The following is a 17,874-nucleotide window of genomic DNA, read 5'->3' on the forward strand; positions in this document are numbered from 1 at the left end:
GGGGGGCAGAGCTGGTCCTCCGGGCTGGCCTGGGGTACAGGGCGGGGCCTGTGAGGTGGGCCACAGTGGCCCTCGGCACCCCGGCTTCCCCAGGGCCGGTCCCCAAACTCTCCCTTCCCCCGCTTCGGTGCATGGGAACGGCTGGTTTCCCAGTAACTCCTGTTTGTAGGATAAACTCCCATCTTTGTGAACCTGGCCGTCTCCGACCTGGACCTTCCTTCGGTGCTCTTCACTGATGAACAGGGCTGGTCCTTACTGAGGGGCCGGGTTGTTGTTTAGACCATGTTGCAGCCATGGCCCTGAACATCCAGGGAGGAGCTTCAGGGCACAGACGCTCTGCGTGCCTTTCCTGCTCTCAGAAGAGCCTCCCAAGTTTGTGTCCCAGAAAAGTGATTTGTGTTCCAGGCCCGGCTTAAGACCGCCTTCTCCAAGAAGCTTTCCCTGACTTCTTCAGCCCTCTTTGGGACAGCATTTGTCGTGTGTCCTGCACCTGTGACATGAGTTGCTGTTTATCCTCTAAAGTACAGACCATGTCTTGTGAGCCACTATCTTCAAGAAGCGAGAGCAGCCCCACTGTTCCCTCTTGTTTACTGGGGTCTGGGTAAGACTTCATTTGCCCAGAGATTTCTGCAGTTTAGCGGGGAAGGTGGATGGAGTTCTGCAAAGAACCACAGATGCCATTGCTGTCAGGTCCTAACCTGCACGAGTCCAGGGCTAGAGGCAGATCAGCTCAGCCATCCTCAAAGCAGGAAGAGAGGGGGCTTATCAGAAGGTATAGGATGAAGAAGAAACAAGGCCCTGAGGAATTTCAGAAGTGATGGAGCCAACATGCAGTGGCCCCAAGTTCCCAGACCAGGGAATGCGCCCCAGCTCACCAGTGACAGCCCGGCCCCGGCATCACCTCCACCCGAGGGCAGCGGACACTCGGCCTTGACTGCTGTCCAGGTCCTACACTCCCACGTGGCTTCACTTGACCTTCACCTCGACCCAGAGAGGAAAGGCGGGCAGGCCTCACTCTTCCCAACTCACAGATGAGGAGACCAAGACACTGAAAGTTGACATCACTCCCAGGGTGACATGCTACGACATGCCTGAGGGGCGGGGGCAGCTAGCGTCAGAGGTGGGAGTGGACACAGGGCCCACACTGGGCTGCGGGGAAGGGTGGGCTCAGAACAGGGTACCTGAGTTCTGGGGTGACCTTTTTTTAATACAGTATGTTTTTTAGAGCAGTTTTAGGTTCGCAGCAGAATTGAGCAGAAAGGACATACATCCCCCCTGAGCCCACAATGTGTTACAGTCAGTGAACCAGCACTGACACAGCATCATCACCCCAAGTCCTGGTTCACATTAGGGTTCAGTTCTGGTGCTGCATGTCCTGTGGGTTTTGACAAATGCATGACACGTATCCACCATAATGCGATTAGCTTATATGCCTTTTAAAAAAATTTTCGGGACTTCCCTGGTGGCGCAGTGGTTAAGAATCCACCTGCCAATGCAGGGGACATGGGCTCGAGCCCTGGTCCGGGAAGATCCCACATGCCGTGGAGCAACTAGGCCCGTGCACTACAACTACTGAGCCTGCGCTCTAGAGCCCGTGAGCCACAACTACTGAAGCCTGTGCGCCGAGAGCCCGTGCTCTGCAATAAGAGAAGCCACCTCAGTGAGAAGCCCGCGCACCGCAACGAAGAGTAGCCCCCACTCACCTCAACTAGAGAAAGCCCACGCGCAACAACGAAGACCCAACACGGCCAAAAATAAATTTATTAAAAAAAAGAAAAAGAGGGCTTCCCTGGTGGCGCAGTGGTTGAGAGTCCACCTGCCGATGCAGGGGACTCGGGTTCGTGCCCCGGTCCGGAAAGATCCCACATGCCGCAGAGCGGCTGGGCCCGTGAGCCATGGCCGCTGAGCCTGCGCGTCCGGAGCCTGTGCTCTGCAACAGGAGAGGCCACAACGGTGAGAGGCCTGCGTACCGAAAAAAAAAAAAAAGAGCGAACAGTCAAACCCACAGCCACGGTCTCCACACAGTCGGCCAAGCAATGGTCACACCCCCGACCCGCTCCCACGTCAGTTCAGATACACTCAGAACGTGAACAGGCACAAGGTTCTGGGGCCTCCTGTCCTTCCCGGGCTGCGGGGACGAGGCGGGAGGGACAGGTTCGGCACTGATGAAAGCTTGTGTGTCTCTGCAGGTGGTGACCTTTGACGCCGGAGGTGTGAGCGGCCACAGCAACCACGTGGCTCTGTATGCGGCTGCCAGGTAGGGCGCTCTGAGTCTCCGGGCGGCTGGTTTCCCCGTCGCTGTCCCCCCTCGGGCCATCAGAGAGCCATGCTCTCTCACCACCTGCTCCCAGGGGCAGTCGCCCTCGGGTCCTGGTATCATGGTCTCGTCTCCCGAACAGCTGAGTTTCCCCACCCCCAGACACGGCAAGCGGGGGAACGGATTTGACTTATCCCTCTGCTCTGGCCACAGAAAGCTTTAGGGCCAAATTTCAGTTCCTTGTAGCGCACGCACAGGACTAAGGATTGAGTTCCGGGGATCGGCGGCCCTCCTGGCTGCACCCTCTGTTCCCTCCTCTAACTGCAGCTTGTTTGCTCTCTCCTGCGGTGTATTCTGTGCACAATTTCAGACCTTTCTTTGGAGAAGGAGGATGTGCACGTCATAGGAAACCTTACTTGTTCTTTGCAGCCTCTCCATGTGACTGACACGCACCTGCATTTCACCAGTAAAAAACCCGATCCTCACACATCTTGAGGGATTTCCTCGGGGTCATGGAGACCTAGAGCGTGTGTCCTGACCTCTGGAGCCGTGCTCCCCCTGGGCCCGTAAGCAGCTTGCTGGACGGGCCTGGGGTTAGGAGGGGGCAGCCTGACATGAAGGACTGATTTTATGACCCTCTTCTGAATGCGCCCAACGCTTTTCAGGGCTTGAAGTGCCGTTTCCAGGCGCGTCTCCAGGGCCCCTCCCTCCTCCACTCAGATGCTGCCTCCCAGCTCTTTCCCTGGAGATCATCCCCAGGGCTGTACCCAGAGAGCAGGACAAGTGGCCTCTGACCTCAGGGTTTTCTATTCCTCAGGCTCTGTGTGTGTGTGTGTGTGTGTGTGTCAGGCCTGTAAGTTCATCCGTTCCCTCAGGCTCTGCGGGGGTGTGTGTGTGTGTGTGTGTGTGTGTGTGTGTGTGTGTGTGAGGCCTGTAAGTTCATCTGTTCCCTCCCAGCTTCTCATCTTTAACTCCTGCTCTGGGGAATCCCTTCCAGATGAGTGCGTGTGTCTGTGTGTTGGTGGGTGAGTGCGTGTGTCTGTGTGTTGGTGGGTGAGTACGTGTGTCTGTGTGTTGGTGGATGAGTGCGTGTGTCTGTGTGTTGGTGGATGAGTGCGTGTGTCTGTGTGTTGGTGGGGGGAGGGGACTCTGCCCCATGCCTCCATCCCTCAGCTTTCAAAACAACAAGTTCATTGCTGGTGGACCCACCTCATCCCTCCTCTTAAGGCAGTGAGCACAGAAGGGCCTCTACGGTCAGAAGGGGTGGGGCAGGGTGTCAAATAGGAGAAAGGGGCATCAGAGAGGAAATACCAATTAACATTTTAAATATTCTCCACCACTCTCACATCTCAATTTCAAAAGAGAAAAACTTCACAGAGTCCACTGTCCTTACCTTCATATCTGTTGGGCAAAGCTTGGACCAGGGCACTTCATGAGCCACTGGCCACCTCCAGATCGGCTGACCTTGGGTAAGGGACCCACCCTGGTCCCTTCAGCTGTAGCCAAAGGTGTGGAATCCAGGGAATCTATATGGTGACTTGCGCTCAAGAAACTGCCTAGAAACCAACAGTGGAGGGACCCCAGGGTGGGGCAGGCGTGGCCCTGCCTGTTAGCTGCAGAGGGATGCTCACTGTCACCTGTCCTTTCCCTCCTCCAGGACCCTGCACGCACAAGGGAAGTTACCTAAAGGTAAGGCCTGTCCCTCCTGTAAAAGGTCACCGTTACCATCCCTCTAAGGTGAAACTGGTAAATATACAGAGAGCTGCCCTCAGCCAGGCGGGGCAGGGCGGGGGTGGGGGGACGCAGGCCCACACTCTCCTGACTCAGCTCAGCGTGCCTGTCACGGCGGGTCCCCAGGTCTCGAAATCAGGTTGTATCCACTGGGAAGTATCCTCCGGATGTGAGGGAGGAGCGTGTAGTCGGGGTTCTCCAGAGAAACAGAACCAAACAGGACACACAGATAGATAGCTATGGTGGTATATGCACTTATATATATATATATAAAACAAGGAATTGGCTCACACAATTACGGAGGCCGAGAAATCTCGGGATCCGCCGTCGGCAAGCCGGGGGCCCAGGAGAGCTGGGGCGTCACTCAGCCTGAGTCCAGAGGCCTGAGAACAGGGGAGCCAATAGTGTAAATCTCAGTCTCGGGGCAGAAGACCGATGTCCTGCTCTGCAGTCAGACAGACAGGAATGGATTCTCCCTTCCTCCGCCTTCTGTTCTGTCCGGGCCCTCAATGGATTGGGTGAGGCCCACCCATGCTGGGGAAGCCTTCTGCTTTACCAAGTCATCCAATTCAAACATGAAACACAGACACACCCAGAAACAACGTTTAGCCAAGTATCTGAGCACCCAGGACCCAGTCGGGTTGACACAGGAAGTTAACCTCCTCCGCAGGCCTTGCCCCTCACCTGCCTGGTTTCTCCCTGGCCAGGTCTGTTCCGCCTCTGGTATCCTTTCAGGATGTCCACCGAAACTCACACCCATCCCCCAGTTAACTGGCCAGGCTGTGGGTGACGCATGGGTGCTGGACGGGTCTGAAACTCTTCCCAACTCACAGGAAGGCGTCTGACCCGCTTGGCCAGTTTCTGTGCGACACCCCCTAACCTCCCTGAGCTGGTTTCTGTCATGATGTGCACCCTCACAGGAAAGCCCTGGGGATGGAATGATCGCCTTTCTGGCTGGCGGTGCCACGGGGGCTTCAGAACATGACCCTAGTGTGTTTGATCCTTGTATCAACCCTGGGAAACAGGCCAGTCCCACACTCATGACCAACACCATCATACAGATGGGGAAACTGAGGCTCAGAGAGGTGAAAGGACTTCCCCAAGCCCGTCAGTTCTTTAGTGACGAGCAGGAACCAGGTCTCTGGCCTCCCAGGACAGAAGTCCTATCTGCATCCCCTCTCCCTGGGCCTCGATCCCAGCCTCTAGCAGCCGACCCTTCCCTGCTGGGGGCACAGAGCAGGTAGAGGGCGGCCGTCAGGTGTTCTGGGGCCCTTTCACCCTTCTTATCTGTGAGAATGATGGGCAAAGAGCAGCTCTGCTGACACTGCCCTGCCCTGAGCCCAGAGCAAGGGGTGGGCACCCAGGAAGATCTGCCTGAAGCAACAAGTCTCCGCTCTGCCCGCCCCCCAGGGTGCTTGGTGCTCACGCTTCAGTCTGTGAACCTGCTGCGCAAGTACCTGTCACTGCTGGACCTGCCCTGCTCCCTGCTGTGTGCCCGCGATGCCCTCTTCGTGCTCAGCCGCCGAGAGGCGGCCCAGGCCCAGGTGAGGACTGCCCCGCCACCCCTGTGCTCCCCCCCCCAGGTCTGCGCCCCGTCCCTGGCTCTTCAAAGCCCCTCACCGAGGTCTTCCACAGCATTTCTGTCCCCAGAGCTGGCCCGCAGCCAGACCCTGGGAGCCGCAGACCAGGGACTTGCATATTTTATTCTGATTATAGAAATAACATGTGCTGGAAAAAAGGCAATTAACAATACAGGCTCAGTGTAGAAAATCTGGAAATACAGAAAAGAGAAACCCAGTGCCTGCAAGCCCACCCCTCAGGGGTAGCCACTCTTGACAGTATATACGCCCTCCATAAAGAGTATTCACAAAAAAAAAAAAAAAAAAAGAGTATTCACGCACAGGCATTTAGAGCGGGGGCCACAGAGCCTGCTTATTTGAAACCTACTTTAGCAACATCACAACCATTTTCTCCAGGGTTATTAGGTGTTCACCTTGTAATGTCTGCCTGTGTTCCATGGCATGGGCGCACCATAAAATAGGTCACACACCCCTTATGGTTGGACATCTCGATTTACCGGTTTTTCCCTGCTACACGTGGACCAGTGCTCCCAGCTTGAGCCAAGAGGAACTCAGACCTGCCAGGAGCCTCTGTGAAGAGCCACTGGGGCTGACCACGGGTTGCCGGCTGAGGAGTCAGGCCCAGCGAGGCCCTCCTGGTGAAAACTCTTGGTGGTCGGTGGGGCAGGTGGTCTGAGAAGGCTGCTGAGGAGTTCTAGCCTTGACCCTTTCCATTTCTGCTATCCAAGTGGAAAGGTTCAAAGGCTAGAGCCCATGTTGAGCCACTGAATGACACAGGTGTGTAAACGGCTATCATTTTCTGGGAAGCAACAGTAGTAAATATCAGAAGTCTTCTCAGAAGTTGTACTTACCTTTTGAAGTTCTTGATACGTTAAGTAGACACAAGCGGGTTGCAGAGCAATATATCAATAAATCTATACTTTCTCTGACCCACTAATTTTTATTTCCAGAATTTTATCCTAAAGAAATAAAGTTGTGTCCAGAGACTGATGTACAAGAATGTTCACTAGTATAATTTATGAGGCCAAAAAAAGGAGCTAAAATTATTTAGCAGGTGAATGATATGGTACTATATAATCAGAAAAATCATAGTTTTGAAACACACGTAGTGAAAATGTTCCAAAAGTAGGGAGGAAATAGAAACAATTCAGATATTTTACAGTATTCCTTTGAAAATTCTGAACGAAAAGTAATAGGAAGAAAAGCTTGTAAAAAACCAAACTGGCCATAAATATATAATTACTGTAAGCGCCCATCTTATTGAGTGGGTGCTGCAGCCACTGAAAGACGAGGGAATCTACAAAACTGGCCACCTGGGCAGCAGGATGTGGGAAGCCCCTGAGACTCGGAATCTCTCACAAGTAGACAAGTGTGTTTGGACCACAGAGTTCCTATCTTCCCTCAACGTTTTTCTAAAATGAACCTTTCATTCTTACTATGGTCTTCAAAACTGAAACATTTTTCTGTGAGTTCACACATCCATTTTGTTTCTGAAAGTCATCTTTATTTAAAAATTTTAGTTGTACTTCCTGTTGAAACCATGCTATGTAATATTTTGCCTGAATATGGTGATAATTCTCTTTATCAACTTAAAACTTGCAGTCATCACAGGGGTGTTTACATCCCTAAAGCCACGGATGTTCCAATAGTGAATATAAAATGAGTTTTTTACGTAAAGGTTTGCAATGATATTAGCTTAGATTATAAGCATTAATTATGGTACTTAGAGAAAAACAGGAACCATTTATATAGGTTGCATCTAGTTAAATCAGTTGTTATGATCTATTCTGTTTAAAGACTGAGCTACACTAGATCTGATTAACAGGATAACGTTTCCCCCACTGTATGGCAAGGAGAGCCAGTACATATGGGTACTATTCCTTTCCTTCTTCTTCTAAGAGTGACTGTAATTACCCAGCTTGGCTAATAGGAGTCTGGGCACAAAACAGCCCTATACGAGTTATATATGCAGGGTAGTGGAGCCAGGGATTAAGAATGTAGGCTCCACAGTCAACCAGAGGGCTCTGGGTTTAATCTCAGCTTTACTCCCTACTTGCTATTTGAGACTGATGAACCAGTTTCCTCATCGGTTAAAAAAAGCAATAATAATAGTCCTTTACCCACAGGGCTGTTACACTGAGGTAGTGCTCGGCTGCATCAACACCCTCTGCTGTCATCACACCGGGTATCAGGAGACGGGCGGGGGAGGCCAGTCCAGAGGGGTTCGAAGGGCACAGCAGAAGCCAGATCAGGCCATAGCTTGCAGTATGTGGGTGGGAGGAGGCCTGAAGGAGAGGAAGCAGAGTGAAAACAACAAACCACTGGCGCCAGCACTCACGACCGGTCCTCTGATTCTTCCAGAGGGCCATGTCCTGCCACCGCAGCCAGCTGCTCTGGTTCCGCCACCTCTATGTGCTCTTCTCCCGGTACATGAGAATCAACTCTCTGCACTTCCTCTGAGCCGGGAAGGGCTCTCAGACCCAAGGAACAGAGAGAAAAATGGCCAGGGAGCCCAGGGTGTGTCTGGAGCGGCTCATCTCCCTGAGACAAGGAGATCCCAGCATAAGACTGCGTCCCGGGCCCGTCTCCTCCAAGCTGCCCAGCCTCTAAGGAAAGGGAGGCCCTGCAGGCCACCGGGCTGTCCAGAATTGAGCTTCTTCCTCTGGGGAGCAAATCCACAACCGCCGGAACACACACCACCCGAGGACAACAGCCACCCTGCTGGCTTCTCAAGCTCTTGTGCAAGACAGTTTACATAATGCACAGTGTATGTCAACCCCCTAACACAGACACGCAATTGTCGTAAATGAATATAAAGTGCTCTGAAATCCCTTCTTAAATGCAATGTATTTTTACGTTGTTTCCAAAGCAGGCTCATCAGACATAAACACACACAAAAGAATGGTCTAGGGCTTCCTTGGTGGCGCAGTGGTTAGGAATCCGCCTGCCAATGCAGGGGACGCGGGTTCGAGCCCTGGTCCGGGAAGATCCCACGTGCCGCGGAGCAACTAAGTCCGTGCGCCACAACTACTGAGCCTGCGCTCTGGAGCCCATGCGTCTAGAGCCCGTGCTCCGCAACAAGAGAAGCCACCGCAATGAGAAGCCCGCGCACCGCAGCAAAAAGTAGCCCCCGCTCGCCTCAACTAGAGAAAAGCCCAGTGCAGCAACAAAGACCCAGTGCAGACAAATTAATTAATTAAATAAATTAATTTTAAAAAAGAAGAATGGTCTATACTGAATTAGTTCAACCATAATTCCTTGGATTTATCTTTGTGGCCTATATATCAGATTTGAATCTAGGGAAGACATGTCCGTTTAATGGCGTACAATCAAATATCTCACTATCAGTCTTTTGGGAGAAGCAGGAAATAGGAAGAGAGATCTGGAGCTTAACACTCAGGAACCTATGTCCTAAAATGGTGCTACAAATAAAAGGGCAGCAAGGGGTCAGGCTTGGAAGCTGTTCCGAGTCCAGCTGGTGGTCCAGGAAGTGGCCCAAAGAGGGGAAGCTCCAATTCAGAAAGAGAGAAGACAAACGTGCCGTTACTGGCAACAGAATGGATAGGACAGCCACAAAAATGCAAGAGACTGAGAAAACTATAGGAGATGGTACGCACAGTCCAGGACAACAAAACTGAAAATCGAAAGGAAATGGATGACTTCCGAGTACACGTTGGACCACCGCCAGACCCTACCGTAATGTCACAGATAGGGTCCAAACACTTCAATCCCATAAAACGCAGGGTTGCATCGCTGCAAGATGAGTGACAACCAGTTTTCTTTTTTTTTTTTTTTTTTTTTTTTTTTTTGCGGTACGCGGGCCTCTCACTGCCGCGGCCCCTCCCGCTGCGGAGCACAGGCTCCGGACGCGCAGCCTCAGCGGCCATGGCTCACGGGCCCAGCCGCTCCGCGGCATGTGGGATCCTCCCGGACTGGGGCACGAACCCTGTCCCCTGCATCGGCAGGCGGACTCTCAACCACTGCGCCACCAGGGAGGCCCCAACCAGTTTTTTTAATCAGCATCAAGCTAGTGCACCCAAGACCTGAAGGAGGTCAGCGTTCCTGGGCAGGTGGCTGTCCTGCTTCCTTGGCCGAGTCTAGGAGTGAGGGAGGGACACCTGTGCAGCAAGATGCCCGGGACCAAATGCATGGCAGCAGGGGGGAGAGGCAGAGGAGCCAGGCTCTGCAAGGGGCTGGACCCCAATGGACGGAGGCTGGCGTAGTGGCTGTCTCCGTCCACTGGAGAGCTGCACACTGCTGCTTTTGTTGAGCCCTTGCAAAGTAAAAAAATGCTCTCCTTAAACTGAGAGAGTCCCATCTGGGGGTCGCCTCCAAACCCCCTTCCACACCCACCCCCCCACTACAGCTTTGGCCACCCACATTTGAGAATAGGAACTAGGGAAGAAGAACTGGATTCTATCCAATGGTGGGCACCTTATTAATGGGACTTTACATGACTACAATTGACTTAAAAAGTGAAAGGGAACAGACCCAATAACCACAGAAGAAATTAGAAAGGTAATTATAACAGATTTTTTAAAGATTCCTAGTCTAGATGGTTTTGCAGCTATCTAAAAATAATTCCAATTTTATTTAGAGCATAAAACAGAAAAGTACTCCAATTCACAGACAACAAAACATGAAATAGCACCAAAAAAAAAAAACCCTGAAATTTTATTTGTGAATACAGATGCAAAAATGTAAAAGGAAATATTAGCAAACTGAATCCAGCAGTGCATCAAAAGAATTACGACTCCATGACCAAGCAGGGTATTATTCCAGAGTGTAAGAATGGTTCCACTCTGGGAAATCCATCAACATAATTCATTACATCAACAAATTAAGAAGAAAAACCATATTCTACACATAGGCACCGAAAGATAACAAAATTCAGTCACTATTCCTAATAACAACCTTCAAGAAAAATAGGAAAAAAGAATACAACGTAAATATAATAAAGACTATTTACCAAAATCTAGCACCTAAAACCCAGTGGACAAGGTAGAAAGGTAAGCTGCCATCATCGTGATCATCAAGGTTGTTCTGAAGGGTGAAGCTGACGAAGTAGGACAGAACAAGAAAATAACTGATATAAGTATTAGAAGAGACAGCTACGTTTAGAAACCCAAGAGATGTCCATAAAATCTACTAAAATAAATGAGGGAATCTGGTAAGGCAGCTGGATAATAGATATCTCTACAAAAATCAACAGACTGTCTTCAATTGGCAATAATGTGACAGAAATGAAAATGGGGGGAAAAATCCCATTCTCATCAACTTCAAGAACTATAAAATACCTAGGAATAAGCTCAACATAAAAGATATAAGATCTGTCTAAATTTTTTTTTTTTTTTTTTGCGGTACGCGGGCCTCTCACTGTTGCGGCCTCTCCCGTGGCGGAGCACAGGCTCCGGACGCGCAGGCTCAGCGGCCATGGCTCACGGGCCCAGCCGCTCCACAGCATGTGAGATCTTCCCAGACCGGGGCATGAACCCGGGTCCCCTGCATGGGCAGGCGGACTCTCAACCACTGCGCCACCAGGGAAGCCCCGATCTGTCTGAATTTTATAATCACTATTAAAATTCCAGCTATCTTTTTTGCAGAAACTGACAAATTGATCCTAAAACAATATGGAATTGCAAGAGCCTCAGAAGCCAAACCATCTTAAAAAAAGAACCAAGTTGTAAGACTCACATGTCCCAATTTTAAAAACTACTACAAAGACCTAAATTTAAGAGCTAAAACTATAGAACTCTTAGAAGAAAACACAAATGTTAATCTTTGTGACCTTGGATTAGGCAACAGTTTCTTAAATATGATACCAACAGCACAAGCAACAAAAGAAAAAATAGAAACCTTTGTACATCAAAGGACACTATCAAGAAAGTGAAATGGAGGCTTCCCTGGTGGCACAGTGGTTAAGAGTCCATCTGCCAATGCAGGGGACACGGGTTCGAGCCCTGGTCCGGGAAGATCCCACGTGTCACGGAGCAACGAAGCCTGTGTGCCACAACTATTGAGCCGGGGCTCTAGAGAGCCTGCAAGCCACAACTACTGAGCCTGCGCGCCTAGAGCCTGAGCTCCGCAACAAGAGAAGACACCGCAATGAGAAGCCTGCTCACAGCAACGAAGAGTAGCCCCCGCTCACTGCAACTAGAGAAAGCCCACGTGCAGCAGCGAAGACCCAACGCAGCCAAAAATAAATAAAAAAAATAAATTAATTAATTTTTTTAAAAAAGTGAAATGGGAAAAAGTATTGGCAAATCAAATATCTGATAAGGACCTAGTATCCAGAATATATAAACAACTCAACAACAAAAAGACAACCTAATTAAAAGATGGGCAAAGGACCTGAATATACATTTATCCAAGATTTTCAAACGGCCAATGAGCACAAGAACATCATTAGTCATTAGGAAATGTCTATCAAAACCACAATGAGGGGACTTCCCTGTTGGTCCAGTGGTACAGAATCTGCCTTCCAATGCAGGGGACACGGGTTTGATCCCTGGTTGGGGAACTAAGATCCCACATGTGGCGGGGCAACTAAGCCTGCATGCCACAACTAGAGAAGAGAAAAGCCGCACGCCACAAATAGAGAGAAGCCCGCGCGCCACAACAAGAGATCCCGCGAGCCACAACTAAGACCCGGCACAGCCAAAAAACAAAAACAAAACAAAAAAATGCAATGAGATACTATTTCACACCCAGTAGAAAGGCAGTGATTAAAACAAACTAACACAGACAATAACAAGTGTTGGTGAGCATATGGAGAAATGGAACCCTCGAACATGACTGGTGGGAATGTAAAATGGTGCAGCTGCTGTGGAGAACAGTTTCGTTCTTCCTCAGTAACTTAAAGATTTACCATCAGACCCAGCAATTCCACTCCTAGGTATACACCCAAGAAAACTGAAAACATGTCTGTACAAAAACTTGTGCACGAGTGTTCGTAGCAGCATTATTCATAACAGCCAAAAAGTGGAAACAACCCAAATGTCCATCAACTGATGAAAAGATAAATATGGCATTTTGTGTATTATTCAGCCATAAAAAGAAATGAAGTGTTTGACACATGCTATAGCGAGGATGAACTCTGAAAAACATTATGCTCAGTGAAATAAGCTGGGCACAAAAGGCCATCTACTGTACAAATCCACTTATATAAAATGTCCAGAACGGGCAAATCCACAGAGACAGAAAGTAGATTGGTGTTTTCCGGGGGGTGGGGAAAAGGAGTGATTGATGAGGAGTGTGGGGATTCTTTGGGGGACGTGCAGTGTTCTGTATTTGGCAGTGGTGAAGGCTGGACAGACTTGTGAATATATAAAAATCGCTGAATTCTACGCATTAAAAGGTACATTTTATGGTGCATGAATTCTATCTCAATTCAAGAAATAATACTGCATTAAAATGTTCTAGCTTACTCTAAGGATACGCACGTGATAAAGCTGGCACTGCTCTCTGAGCCTGGTGATACTCACCTTACCTGCTAGCCTAGTAAATCCTGCAGAGTACAAATCTTATTTGTACGTTAACCCAGTTTTAGTGCTTACTGCTTTTCTTTTAAATATAGTTTTTAAAAGTTAAAAAAAGGGCTTCCCTGGTGGTGCAGTGGTTGAGAGTCCGCCTGCCGATGCAGGGGACACGGGTTCGTGCCCCGATCCGGGAAGATCCCACATGCCGCTGAGTGGCTGGGCCCATGAGCCATGGCCGCTGAGCCATGGCCCTGCCGCTGAGTGGCTGGGCCCATGAGCCATGGCCCTGCGTGTCCGGAGCCTGTGCTCCACAACGGGAGAGGCCACAACAGTGAGAGGCCCACGTACCACAAAAAAAAAAAAAAAAAAAAAAAAGTTAAAAAAAAATTTAATGCACGACATAAAACAAGCCCTGAATAAATGGAGAACTGTACCACGTTCCCTGATAGAGATTTAATATAAAATCCTTACAGGGCTTCCCTGGTGGCGCAGTGGTTGAGAGTCCGCCTGCTGATGCAGGGGACACGGGTTCGTGCCCTGGTCCGGGAAGATCCCACATGCCGCGGAGCGGCTGGGCCGGTGTGCCATGGCCGCTGAGCCTGTGCTCCACAACGGGAGAGGCCACAACAGTGAAAGGCCCACGTATAGGAAAAAAAAAAAAAAAAAACCTTACAAAGTTAATAAATAAACTGAAAAGCACCAAATATATATGGTATATACAAGTTCCAATTTCTAAACTTATATATTTACATGTTATATTCATCAATTCCCATTCTTACAGAGTTAACATATACATTTAATGTAGTTGCAGACAGAAACTCAATAGATTATCTCTGGACTTGGATAAAATTATTTTTGAAATATATTAGAAGAGATGTCCAAGGATAGCCAAAATATAAATACTAAAAACAATGCAGATATGGGACCTGCCTTTCTATACATTAAAACTTATAAACCCATGGCAACCAAAACAGTATGATACAAGCAAAGGAGTACACAGATGTTGGACAGAAGAGAAAATCCAGAAACAGATCCATATTATATGAGAGCTACTGTACAGTAGAGGGGGCATTTTAACTCAGTGGAGAAACATTGAATAAATTGTTTCAGGATGGCTGGTCAGGCATTTGTAAGAAAACAAAGACTCCATACTTTATACCAAGTACAGAAACACACTGTACATGAATTACAGATTTATACATAAAAATCAAAACAATTAAAATATTGTTTAAGAAACTTGGGAGACTCTAAATGCATATATACCTTGGAATGGGGCAGCCCTTACAAAGCCAGGCTGGAAACTCATAAAAGGAGTAAAGGAAAAAAACAGATATTTCACAGGTTTCTGAAATTAACAGATATCACACATGTGTTAATAGCCCAAATATATAAAGATTGATAAGAAAACATCCCAAAAGAAAAATGGATTGAGGATGGAAAATTCATGAAAGAGGAAATCTAAACGGCCATTAAACAGGAAAAACTATTCAACCTCTGTAGTGCCTACAAATTAAGGCAAAGATGAATATCTATTTTTCACTGAAGATGGTGACTGGATTAAAGTAGGAGTTTTCCAGGGAAGAAAATGAAGAAGGTAGAGGACATGAACAGGTCTGCCCCCTCCCTCCCTCTCGTTCTCTCTCTCCCTCTCGTTCTCTCCCTCTCATTCTCTCTCTCTCTCTCTCTCTCTCACAAACACACACACACGAAATAAATGTGAAAAAAATCCCACTACTAACTAAAGGAACACAGATTATATGAAAATGCCATTTTCACTTATCTAATTTGCAAAGATGTCTATCAATAGTAACGCCCAGTGTTCTGTAGGTGAGGGAATGGACACATATATGCTGCTGGGGCAAACAGAAGATGGTGGAATCTTCTGGAAATCAGTACGTCAGAAATCTTTAAAATGTACATATCCCTGGACTCCACGTGCACTTATCCTTGGGAAGTAGAAACTCGTACAAAGATGCACAGACAGTTGTTTGATGTGCAGCACTGATCAGAGGGAGAACAGAATCAAGCGGCTACGGCAATGATCTCCCGACTTCTGAGTTTTCAATAATGTATACATTCTAAGTGCACATTCTAAGTGTAAAGGATAAATAGGAGTTCTAACGTTTTCTTCCCACCCATAATGGACCCTCTTGAGCACTTCCTAGAGGGAGCACACCTCACGCTGGAGACCACCCGACCAGCCTATCGTGTAAAGTCAGTGACTCCTGAGAAAAGTGAGCCAGTCAAACTGTGTGGAGGGACGGACAGGACAGGACCTTCACGCTCTTGGGCCCACAAGAGGTCGGGTAGCAGAAACATGGTTCTGGTTTGATCAGAGTGTTAAGGTCTTGGTCAAGTTTGAATCCTACAGGTACCCCTGCCAGGGGCTCCCATCCCTCGTGGACAGTATTACCAGGAAAATCTACATGAAGTGTAGTCAACTTCAGTAATTAAAAGCTGGATAACACGGGGTCTGACCCAGTGCCCCTGGGGGAAGGTCTTGAGGAGTTTGGGAGCGGTGAGGTCTTCAAGGGAAGGGATCCCAGTGATCCATAGGGTTCATCAGAGTCTATGAGCGCGGAATTGCTGAGGGTCATTCCTCCCGCCGACCTAGGTCTACTCCGTATGGATGATCACGGTGGCAGCCTTGCTGCCTGAAAGGAAGCCACCAGGAACAGCAGACACGTGCTCTCCCGGAAGCCGTCTGCCAGCCTGGGCCCCGAGCAACGGCTGTGTCCCAGCGCCAGGGCTGCTCTCCCCGCCCGAGGGGAGCAACAGAGGGCGAGCTAGGGGTCCACAGACCGTCCCCGAGCACCTCCTCAGTCACAAAAGCAGCACCGGTCCGTGACCCGGGCCTTAAAGGGGTGAGGGTTGATTTCAGGAAAGAAAGAATCCTGGGGGAATCCCAGCGCTTGGATTTCCACCCACCACAGCTAGTTGAACTTGTCTTTTGGAAGTTCCTGCCATGTTTAGGACTGTTGCCTTCCTTTATTGATTCAGAAGATGTACAACAAAGCTGTAACACAGATGCCTTCAGATTCCTCCACGGGGCGCGTGTGGGACTGTCACGTGAGAGGCATTTTCCTGGCCGCGACCAAAAGGAAGCGACAGGTGCCAGGCTGCTACCGATAGCATCTAATGTTCCAAGGCACAGTCTTAGCCAGAGCTCCTTCTAGCCAGCATCACACTCTTGCCTTCTCTGAGCCCCAAGCATGTGGGAAAATACCAACATCTAAGATGACAGACAGCTCAGGAGGATGAAGCCGGGAGTCTCCAGCCGGGGGCCCGCCAGGTGACCTCACTGCCGAGGGGTGCTTCCAGGAGGCTGGCTTAGAAAGTCACCAGAAACTCAACAAGTAGCCAGGTAAAATGTAACATACCAAAGACAACAGCATTCCTCCCCACCAGCAATAACCAACTGCAAAGTGGAGAAGAGATCCCGTTCACAAGGACGGCCAAAAACCATAAGACATCCAGGAATAAACCTAACACAGAATGTGCCATCTACACGGCTGCCACATGGAGAATAGCAGGAAGCTTGACAGAGGAGCAGAGAGGAACAAAACCAACTGGTGAGATATCGCACTTTCCCAGAGGATAAAACTGAGTATTGTAAAGAAGCCTGTCCCCTCCCCCCCCACAATTAATTTATAAGCTCAGCACGCTCTCAATCAATATCCGAACAGGATTTTATACGGCACTCGATACACTAATTCTAAAATTCATCTGGAAGACAAAATAATCAAAAAGAATAATGAGGAAGATTTATTCTACCAGGTTTTTTAAAGCACATCATTAAACTTTAGGGATTTTAAATGCTTTGGTAACTGTGGGACTATAGAAAAATAAATTAAAAAAAAAAAAAAACTCGTGTCCAGAAACAACCTCATCTTGAACATACATTTTAAATCAGTAAGGAATGGATGGATTAGTCAGTGGAAGGGCCAATGCAGTGGTTATCCATTTTGAGGGTGGGGAGCTGAACCCCAAACTCATACCACAGACAAAAATTAAAAATGAAAACCACTGGGGAGGGGAAAGGGTGAGTTTTGACAGGGCGAGAGAGAGTCATGGACATATACACACTAACAAACGTAGTAAGGTAGATAGCTAGGGGGAAGCAGCCGCAAGGCACAGGGATATTAGCTCGGGGCTTTGTGACAGCCTGGAGGGGTGGGATGGGGAGAGTGGGAGGGAGGGAGACACAAGAGGGAAGACATATGGGAACATATGTATATGTATAGCTGATTCACTTTGTTATAAAGCAGAAACTAACACACCATTGTAAAGCAATTATACCCCAATAAAGATGTTTAGAAAAAAAAAAAAAATGAAAACCACTCAGAAAAAAAAAAAATCCAGACAGATTAAAGAGCTATATTTTAAAACAAAACCAAAAAGGCACCAAAAAACTATGAGAAAGTAGGAGAAAATCTAGTTTATAAGCTCGATAGGAAGGTATTCCCAAACAAGATATAAATCACAAAAGCCAGGAAGCAGAAAAGTCAGAATGCCATAAAGGAAAAAAAAAGAAAAGAAAAGACTGATGAATTTGAGCGCTTCAAAATCTAAAACCCGAATAAACAGAGTTAGAACAGTGACAAACTGTAAAAGAATATTTGCAAAATTCATCACAGGATTTATATCCTGAACATACAAAGCACCAAAAATTAATTTTAAAAATAGTATCTGAAACACATTATTTACTAATATTTTTAACATGTGGATGGAAAAAAAAATAGCCCCCCCGCCCCCAAAAATGGGCAAAGGATGTGATCAAGGAACTTACAGGACAGGAAATAAAAATATAAAAGATGCTCCAAAAACA

General features: G+C 48.3%; 1 protein-coding gene across 1 annotated transcript in view; it reads left to right on the forward strand.

The window, feature by feature from the left end:
* Nucleotides 1-9,341, forward strand: part of PIGL (phosphatidylinositol glycan anchor biosynthesis class L) — a 55,830-nt gene extending 46,489 nt beyond the window's left edge. Inside the window, exons 4-7 of the mRNA XM_032616195.1 lie at nt 2,190-2,257; nt 3,915-3,946; nt 5,399-5,532; nt 7,930-9,341. Coding sequence (XP_032472086.1) covers nt 2,190-2,257; nt 3,915-3,946; nt 5,399-5,532; nt 7,930-8,028 — 333 coding nt within the window. The 3' untranslated portion in view covers nt 8,029-9,341. The remainder of the gene's footprint in view (nt 1-2,189; nt 2,258-3,914; nt 3,947-5,398; nt 5,533-7,929) is intronic.
* The last annotated feature ends 8,533 nt before the right edge of the window (nt 9,342-17,874 follow it).

This window comes from Phocoena sinus, chromosome 20 (assembly GCF_008692025.1).
Source record: "Phocoena sinus isolate mPhoSin1 chromosome 20, mPhoSin1.pri, whole genome shotgun sequence".
Taxonomy (NCBI): domain Eukaryota; kingdom Metazoa; phylum Chordata; class Mammalia; order Artiodactyla; family Phocoenidae; genus Phocoena; species Phocoena sinus.